We start from the raw sequence: 10,060 nt of genomic DNA, 5'->3' as shown, positions 1-10,060 counted from the left end.
AAAAAAAAAAAAAAAAGAATATATAAATTACTTCTCAAGGGTATGTTAGAAAATTCTATATCCCTAAGTTTCTTCCATCTAGGACATCCTGTTCTTACCTTGGCCCATCCTTCCTGCTTCCTGCTTCTGATTCCTCTGGGAGTTGACTGAGACAGGTTTCCTTGTGCTTCTTGGCCTTGGTCCAGTTCCTTACTTAGTTCTCACCACCCCAGATTGATCCCAGAATCTTTAGTGGGCAGAGAGACTAGGAGAGGGTACCTGGGATTGTTGGAAGGGCTGGGAAGTGGGTAAGTTGGCATGATCAGAGGGTCAGAGTTTTCTGAAGGGAAAGAGTGTGTTCTGAAGACACCCTTTAAAGATCTCTAAGTGGAGAGGAGTGCCTTGACTGACTGACAGTGCTTGGGAGGTGTGAAAAGATGGCTTGGATGATAGAACACTTGTTTCATAATCACAAAGCCCCAAGTTCAGATTCTGATCGCAGATCTGAAAAGTAGACACGGCTGCATAAGCTCTAGAAGGGACAAGGTGGAGACAGTAGGATTCCTGGGTTGGCCTGACTAACCGCAGGGTTAGTCTGAGCCTCTGTCTCAAAAACCAAGGTGGAGTCAGGAGTGGTGGTGCACCCCTTTAGTCCTAGTGAAAAAGTAGAGGCAGAGGGGTCTCTCTGAGTTTCAGGGCAGCCTGGTCTACGTAGAGAGTCAAGCCAGGGTCACATAGTGAAACCCTGTCTCAAACAAAAAGGAAATAAAATAATAATGACGTGAAAGGTGATTGAGAAGGCAGGAACATTGACCTCTGACCTCCACATGCATGTGAGCACTTACACATACATGTGTACCCGAACACACATGTGTATACGCATGTAGACACATATATGTATGCAAAGTGTTCTTTGATAATTAATCGCTTGTATGTAGACCCTCCTTGTATTGGTAAGTCTAGAGAGTTATTCACCTCATGTGCTGCTGCAGACTAGAAACTTCATGGACAGGTAGAGACAGTTCCCATTTTCATGAAGACGTGCGGGGTGAGGGGCACTGTGGACTGTGCCTGAGCCCTTCCATGACTGTACAACCAGTCCACACAAGCCGGTAACTATGTTGTCTGCTCCATGTTTATTCTTCAGGACAGCAATGGAAGCTCCGAGTTACAAGAAATCATGCGGAGACGGCAGGAGAAGATCAGCGCCGCTGCCAGCGACTCGGGGGTGGAGTCTTTCGATGAAGGGAGCAGCCACTGATTGCTTGAACTCCATTCTTCTTGGCATGGTTGTTGACCAGTGTTGGACATGCTTTATTTTAAGAAGCCTCGAAGGGAATGTCAAATCTATCGTCTTGGTATATGTAATTTATCGCCATAAAAGGAAACAGTATATACCTGAGTGGGCAGAGGACTTGCTGCTTCTGTGCCCATTGTTTTGCTTAAAACTGAGAAGTGGGCAAGTGAGATGGCTCAGCAAGTGAAGGTGCTTGCTGCCAAGCCCAATGACCTGAGTTCAAGTCCCTGGGCTTACATGGTAGAAGAGAGCTGGCTTCGGCAAGTTGTCCTCTGACCACCACACATAAATGAATAACAAATGTAATTTTAAAACTTTTAAAGAAAATTTAATTTAAAAACCAGAAGTTTTAGACTGTTCTGAGCTTGGGAACTATTTTTGCCACTTTCCATGGGTGTCCTTCTCCTTTGCTACAATAGTTTTCACAGCCTTGTTTGATGACCTAAGTGGGGATATTTGACAATGGCAAATGTATTCATTGCACAAAGAAAGATACAGCCATCCATGAAAAGGGGGTCAGCTTTCAGTGACTGCGATGCCTGTCATCGAGGGAGGAGGCTCAACTAGACTCCTTACTTGAGGCCTGTCCTCTCACATACCCAATGAGAGTATATCTAGCTTTATTTAAAGTTCTTAATGCCAACAGTTTTAAAAATCACATTTGAATGAACTGTACAGTGTAGCCAGACCTTGAACCTGCGAATAGGAGACTATAATATGTTCCCAAGAAACTTTGTTACTCTCAGCTCTGTTGATTGTGAAATCTTGCATAGATTATGCTTTGATTTAGTTTCTATTCTGCTTATTATGTAAACTGTAATTAAACACGAGAAAGCACAAGTCAAGAGTAAGATATATGCACTCACAATCAAAGTAGCCCGAGTTACTGTTTATTACAGTACTTTGCTTAATGAAGGCCTCAGTTATAAATATTGATATAAATAAGTAGTCAAAGGCTATTGGGCCACTTTATGTGTTATATCTGTGTAACAGGGAAACTTAATTTACATGTACTTTAACCCCATGAAAGAGTCTAGAGAGAGAGAAGACATATAGCTTAACCTTCAACAAATGTTATTTTTGGAAACACAGGTTTTGTCATTAAACGTAATGTTATTTCACTTATATAAAGAAGGTGTTACGTAAGAATGTTGTATATTTTAACATAAATCCATCTAGAGAGATTATCTAGATTCATTAATTTTTCATAGTGCCTTTTTCACATGAGTCAGCTGGAGAGAGTCTGCAATAAACAGTATTTGCTGTATATTAATAAATAGCTTCTATCTCATCAACACGGGAATGTTTGCTTGCTGGACTGAGTGTTTGGGTTGAACAGAATGAGAGGTCTCCTTAGAATAGAGGCTCTAGGGTGTGTCTGTGCCTAAGATACTGTCCCGTGTTCCCCTGCTTATCCCTGCCTCCCTTGGTTCCTCATCCCTGCCTCCTACCATCAATTCAGAGTTAGTAACAAGAGAGACAATCCACGCAGGCTGCGTTTGTTATTGATAACTGCTCCAACTGAATACATATCTGGACCTCTGCAGTAACTGCGAGCAACTTCTCAGAGCCAAGTTTCCAGACGGCAAAGAGCATGGCAGCCTTTGCTTTGCATTCCTGTCTCCCCATCATCCTTAGCAGATGTGAGATGAGAAAGAATTCATTTAGATGTCTTACATCCTATAAGCCCTTCATTGAATTAAAAAAAGAGAGAGAGATTGGCTCTGAAAAGCAAAATAAAAATCTAATATTAAGATCACCTGGTTGAAAAGTAGCATATCCAACAGAGAAAGAATTGGTGTAATTTATATCTATATGTTATGATATGAAGGGGGCATGGCTTATATCTGTGTGTAATATGAAGGGAATATCAGAGATGCAATAATCACAGGACACAATGAACTTGGGAATATAGGGCACTGAGGGGTGGTGGAATTTACAAGGCTGAAGCAGAGTCCTGTCAGAGCTGCCATCCAGGTGTCTGAGGAGTTTGGTCACTGGAAAGTTTGAAGAAAGAACCCACAGAGCTGGCAAATGAACTTCTGGGACAGCAGCGTAGTGCTGGTAATGATCTGCTTCCAGAAGCAGATGAAATCATGAGTGGAAAGAAAGTATCCATGGGGTGGGAGAATACACCTGCTTCCAGGAAGTCAGGAAAGCATGCTGGAGACTTGTGCTGCTGTCGCTGCCGTTGCTAGTGGCAGTCACGTGAAACTTGCAGACTGGAGAAGGAGAGGTAAAACAAGGTAAGGTCATTGTCACTTCCCCATCTGTGAGTCTTCTGTGTCCTTGGAGAGAACCTGTCTGACCACTACATGGTAATGCCCCAGACCCCAAAGTCGAGAACAAAGGGGTAGATTGAAGAGCTGTCCAGTTCCAGCTTCTGCCTACCTAGACTCTTGGCTTTCCTTCCTGTGTGCATTTGAAATTATATACAACTGAAAAGCTTATGTGTTTTTCCTTACACAGTATAATCTTCCTTCCCTGTTATCTGAAAATAGGTAAGACAACGAATGTTTCTTATGAATTTTTAATTAAAATGGAAAAAAGCAGAGCCCTGCAACTCCACGTATGGGTTAATAGGCAGATCCCACACCTAGCGAGAGGGAGCAAAGGGTAGAGTTGAACATGGAGGCGTGCAATGAGCATACATGGAGTTTGGATTGGAACTTGTGAAGAACAGGATTGTAAGGTGTAGGTACTCCTGTCTTGGAGAGGATGCTATGAAGAGGGGCTTCTGGAGTGAGGACGTCGGCTCTGAAAATATAGAGGTAGAAACTGCAGTCACCTACCACTCCTGGAATCAACAGTCAGGGCTGCGCTGAAGAGCCGTCCACTGGGTTTCAGCCAGCCGATTGTGGTATAAGTTATGTGGTAGTCTTGTTGTTCACTCATGCGCTTGAAACTGTATGGCTGTAGTCATTATATTTGGGGAAATGTGAACAATTATTGCTCCCTTTCCCCCGCCCCTGTTGTCTCCCTCCTTGGGTGTTGGCAGCTTCACGAGTGTTGGACCATTTGAAGTTTTCCCATGCTCCTTGCCGGTCTGTTAAGTTGTCACTCTGTGTTTCCCATGTGTTTTGAGTCAGGCAGATTTTGTTGCCCTCCTAGTCCTCACCCCTTCCCTGATGTGACTTCCAATCCTGCTTTCATTCATTTCCATTGTGTTTTCTCATGTGTGAATTATAGTTGTTATCTCTAAATGTCCAAGTTAAATTTTTTATCTTCTGTGTCTCTACTGAACTTGCTCAATATGCCCTCAGCTTTTCCAACCTTAACAAATACAGTTAAGATATATGTCCTTAGAGAAGGTTTGGGGAGTGTGTTTCTCTTTTATGAGAAAGCAACATTCCTTTGCATCTGACCCAGAAAACAATCACACTGGTTGCAGCGTCTGTTCAGAAGTCTGTCAGAGCACTGGAGGCTTGCAGTGTCACGTGCTGGCTTGGATGGAAAGTATAAAATGAGGAATACCAACAGAATCCAGAGGAGGTTCTCTGAAAAAAGGTCAATAAAAAGGTCAGACTCCTGAGGACTTTCTAAGACAAATGTATAAAGAAAGAAATCTGTCCAGATTTCTGAAGTTTAAATAGTAAGGAGTTCAGAGTGATAGCTAAAAGTGCTCCCCCAAAGGAATGCCTTAAAAATGGTGGCTCCACTGGTGTATTCTGTTGAATATTTGACAGGCAGATACAGATCCTAAAACCTGAAAAGGGAAGATTTCTTGGTTCATTGTATGAAGCCACCGCTGCCCTCACCACAGCTGACCAGAGACACTACAAGGAAAAAAGTCAATGTTCCTTATGAATGTTGGTGTAAAACTCTGGTTTAAAATAATATTTCATTTATAGTATGCATCCCTTTGTATTTTCATCTTGAGACAGGTTCTCAGTCAAGCTCCCCAGGCTAGCCATGAGCTACTTACGTTAGAATAGACCTTGACTCTGTGAGCGGCTAGCCTCAGTCTCCTGGTTAGCTGCCCCACCAGGCCTGGCTCAGGTATCAGTTCCCCTATGTAAATGTATGCAGATCCTAGTGAGCTCCTCTGCTGTGCTCATGTCCTTGATATCTAGGAAACGTTTGTCTTTCCCAGACTACAGAACTTGGTTATAGTGTGTCTCCCCTCCGCCCACCATTTTTCCCTCTGTCTTGATTCCCAAGATCATACTCTTCTTCAGTCTTAGACTCTAGTTGCATATCACTGCCTCCTGAGAGTTGAGGGCAGGAGACAAGCCAGACCTGTTTCTGTGTCATGGGATGTCTTCATCATGGGGGAGAAGGGCATGCCGAAGGAAGAGCACCAAGACTGAGATGTTGACAAATCTCTGCACGTTTGTGAATGGTTTACAACATGAAAAAGCTACTAAAATCCTGATAAACAGTTACCAAGAACTTCACAATTAGAGAATTACTAGGAACTACGCATTGCCTGATTGGAAGATGCTGTGGCCACCGGTTACACAGAGAGTATTAGGATCTTGAGCCTGGACTTTTGAATAGATTGAGAGGCTTTAGAAGTCTAGTGTGCTACCTGTCCATTGGACAGCAGAGCTGGCACCTTGCATTGAGACTTCGTAAGAGCCTAGATGCATCCTGAAGAGACTAAGGCATAGACCCTTTAGATTGCTGCTGGGAGTAGATGAACCCGTGGTCCAGGACTACCACCAGGCCCAGAGGGCCCTGCTCTAGGCTGACGTTAAAGGCTTCCTTGCTTCATATGTATTTCTATGTACCAGGGCTAACTGTGGTACCTTCTGAGCTGGCTGCATAACAAAGCCCTGAAAGAATATTTTCTCTTATAAATGGGTATAGGTAGGTAGGTAGGTAGGTAGGTAGGTAGGTAGGTAGGTAGATAGATACATAAATAGATAGATAGATAGATAAATAGAAGATAGATAGGTAGATAGAAAAATAGATAGATGGATAGAGAGATAGAGAGATAGATAGATAGATGTGCGTGTACACGCATGTACAAATGCATGCATCCCCCAACAATGCAATTACCACTATGTCTATTACCATTATCTCAAAAATAAACTAGAAGGTCTTATAATCAATAAAACAAAAAACCCAAGACATCCATTTTCTTTCTTTCTCTCCCTCCTTCCTCTCTCGCTTTTTCCCATCTACTCTCCCTCTTTCCCTGCCTTCTCCCCCTTTCCCTCTGTGTGTTTGTGTTTCTCTGTCTCCCCCCACCCCTTCTCTTTCTCTCTCATGCACATACACGTACACATGAGTTGAAAATTCAAGGGTCTTTGAGTTTTTTACATTTCACTGTCCTTTGCTCTGGGCTGCTATCACAAACTAAGCACTTCTGTCCTGCTATTTACTCTTACTAAACAAAGTGTGAACTGAATTTTGCTGAGTATTTTAACACGTATTCCCATTTTATAAATGAACAAAATAAAACTCCAGTAAGCTAAATCACTTATTTAAAAAAGTACTCAGTAAGAAGAACAACTAAATTTGGATTTAGTCCCTTGGTTGCCTATTTAACTGCAGATTTTTGTCTGAAGTCAAAGATCAGTGTATAAAAAGGTATTAGCAGAAAATGTCCTTTTTCTTGGGAAAGAATTTAGCCTTGGGACTCATTATCTGCCCTGGCTGACCTTGAACTCATGACAGTCCTCCTCCTGACCCAGCCTCACAAGTACTGGGGTTGGAAGCATGCACCATCATACTGGCTGAAAATGTGCTATCAAATGAAATTTCATGGCGTAACCTGAAATTGGTATCTCTGTTGGATGCTGTGAAGGCTTGGAGCCTCATTTAAAAATCCGTAGCTGGGTAGTGGTGGTGCACGCCTTTAATCCCAGCACTTGGGAGGCAGAGGCAGGTGGATTTCTGAGTTCGAGGCCAGCCTGGTCTACAGAGTGTGTTCCAGGACAGCCAGGGCTACACAAAGAAACCCTGTCTCGAAAAACAAAACAAACAACAACAACAACAATAACAAAAATCTGTGGTAACTTAGTTTGTCTCCTCACCAAGTCCTCACAGTTGAATTTACAAGCAGATTTTGTTCATTGTTTTGTGAAACAGTAACTATTATTTTTGTCATTGATGTAACAAAATACCAGACAATAGCATCTTGGTTGGAAGGAGAGCGTCAACCTTAGGTTTACACATTTGAACACTTGCTCTCCAGCTGTGGCACATTTGGGGCAGGGCTATGGGCATGGCCTTCCTGTAGGAAGTGCATCCCAGGGGTGGGGAGGGGGCTTTGAGAGTTTAGAGCCCTTCCCTACTTCCTGTTCCCTCTTTCTTGTTTGTGGTTGAAGATATAATTTCTAGGTTCCTCTTCCAGCCACCTGCTGTCTTGCTTCCTCTGCTGTTATGAACTTCCTAAAATAAACCATCTTCTTAGTTGCCTTGGTCATGGTATTTTATTAAAGCAACAGAAAGTTAACTATTTACGACCTAAGGAAGGGACAGGTTTTGTTTGGGCTCTCAGTTTGAAGAGACACAATCCTTCCTGGTAGGGAAGGCACTGCGGCAGGAGCGGCAGGCAGCTGGTAACATTGTGTCCCCAAGTGAGCAAACAGATGAATGCAGTGTTCCCCTCATTTTTCCCCTCCCCATACCCCCCCCTTTTTTTCCTTTTTCAGGATTCTGGCTCATGAAAGGACACCATCAACTTACATAGTAGCTCTTCTCTCCAACACCCTCAAAGACACACTCAGAGCTGTTTCTCCTAGGTGATCAGGTTGACAATGATGGTTAATGATGACATTAGGCATGAGTGACACCAGGAAACCCAGTGCTGAGCCTTAGCCATCCTGTTATCTCTTCAGAGAATATCAGCTGGCTGATAACCCTCCTTCTTTAAAGTATACATGATATAACATGCCAGTAACCAGGACCAACCTTAGCTAACCCATTCAGTCTTCCCTATGACGGCACAGAAACAGAACAGAAATGCATTTGTTGTGAGGGGCTCTCTGAGGCTTTTTATCCAGTAAACTCCGTTTGAGGGTCCTGCTGAGCTCCTAGGATGCGGGCAGTGAAAGGGCTTATTAAGCTTACATGAATGGAGTGAACAGAGCTAGCTACCCAACCTCAGGCTCGGGCAATTGCTGTAGCTGTTTCCTGGCTCATAAAGCTTAGCCTGTGCAAAGTGAGAAGCTGAAGCTGATGAATAATCCAGTACCCTGCAGTCAGAACACAAGAGCATCCATCCATCCATCGGGCAAGCAGCGCGAGGATGTTTACTGCCTCCTCTTCAAGAGCAATCTACCATAGGGCAGGACTCAGATATTTAGATAACTCATTAATCTTGCAGCCATAAAAAGTAAAGCACATGGAAATGACTATTGTTTTATGCTTGAATGGTAGAACAATGGATTTACAGACAGAACACAAATGAAGACAGCTCTTTCACCTTGCCTTCTTGTGTCCATCTTCTTGGCACATTTGTTTAACTGATCTCGAATTTAGGAGGTATCGTGCAGACAAGACCTTTGTCTTCTGGGGTTGTCCAGAGCAAGCCCAGCAGAGGTTAGCTGGGGTATGTGGAGCAGGGGAGATGGCAGGGAGGTGGGGCAGGGGGCAGATCTAATAGACAGGAATGCTCACAGTGAATGTGCCTGTAAGGAACTGAGTACAGCATGAAGTCGATGTGGGGGAGGGTGGGGCAGGGGGAACCTTCACCCTGAGGATGTCATGCCAGAAGTCTCAGCGTGCCCAGGGATAGTCACAGATTTGGAGAATCGTGGAACGTGCTTAGCCCTGTCAGGCTCTTGCCTGGTGCTCTCTACAATCAGTTCTGTGTTTTACCACAGCCCCTTTGAAAGGCGATATGCTTCTTTTGTATGTGAGAGAACACTTGCGCTCTGAGATAACAGGTGACTCTGCAGACCGAGCTGTTCAGTTATTCAGCTCTGCATCCGCAAACTGCTAGGCACCATGCCAAGGGCTTTCCATTTAATCCTCTGCACAGGGCTGTGAAGGGAGCCTTTAGTACTCCTGTTACCAAACAAGGAAACTGGTTCATAGAAGGATTAAGTGGCATTCACAAATGTGGCTTACTTGCCCCAAGCCTCTACTCTTAACTTGACCCAGGCATGTTTACATAGTAGGGTTGCACAAATTGGCTTCCTCTTCTTAGGAGCAGGGAGCTTTGTTGGCTAGTTAGTTCTGATTCATTTATTTTTGTTTTGAGACAAGGCCTCACGGAGCTTGAACTGGCCTTGAACTTGCTGTACACTTCTGACCCTCCTGTTTCTACTTCCTGAGTGCTAGGATTACAGGCATATGTCAGCACATCCAGACTATATGGGGATCAAAACCAGGGCTTCACACATGTGTCTATAATTAATATTCCAAAGCCAATGACGAGACATATTGTCCTGGAGAAACAGAGCCCATCTAGTCCAGGTATTGGGTACTGTTTGTTTGTTTTTTAAACCAATCTATGAAAGAAGTTCTGGATGGCTCTTGGAAACTGTGAGATGTTAGCTTACATTGAAATCATGTGACTAATATATCCTATTAGTCCAGGAGTTGTTTTTAGATGCATATGGTTCTTTAAAAGCTCAGTGTGGTGGGCTGAACATGTCACGTCCCAAGTTCATACACTGAACTCCACCTACAATGTTATAATTAGGAGTCGGAACCCTGGGAAGTAATTATGTCATGAGAGTCCTTATAACTGGGATTATTGCCACTATTAATCAACCCCAGATAGCTCTGACTTTCCATGTCGTATAAAGATGAAGTAAGAAGCCAGTGACTGGTGCTCACAAGAACTGGCCAGATGTCCAGCCAGCAGTCTGTGAGAAATGTCAC

At 43.6% G+C, this 10,060-nt stretch overlaps 1 protein-coding gene across 1 annotated transcript in view; it reads left to right on the top strand.

Annotated features, from left to right (window-relative positions):
* Positions 1 to 2,573, top strand: part of Eps8 (epidermal growth factor receptor pathway substrate 8) — a 168,517-nt gene extending 165,944 nt beyond the window's left edge. Inside the window, exon 22 of the mRNA XM_031383705.1 lies at positions 1,127 to 2,573. Coding sequence (XP_031239565.1) covers positions 1,127 to 1,240 — 114 coding nt within the window. The 3' untranslated portion in view covers positions 1,241 to 2,573. The remainder of the gene's footprint in view (positions 1 to 1,126) is intronic.
* Positions 2,574 to 10,060: the final 7,487 nt, after the last annotated feature.

This window comes from Mastomys coucha, unplaced genomic scaffold (genome assembly GCF_008632895.1).
Source record: "Mastomys coucha isolate ucsf_1 unplaced genomic scaffold, UCSF_Mcou_1 pScaffold20, whole genome shotgun sequence".
Lineage (NCBI taxonomy): Eukaryota > Metazoa > Chordata > Mammalia > Rodentia > Muridae > Mastomys > Mastomys coucha.
This window is presented reverse-complemented; position numbering and strand designations above follow the sequence as displayed.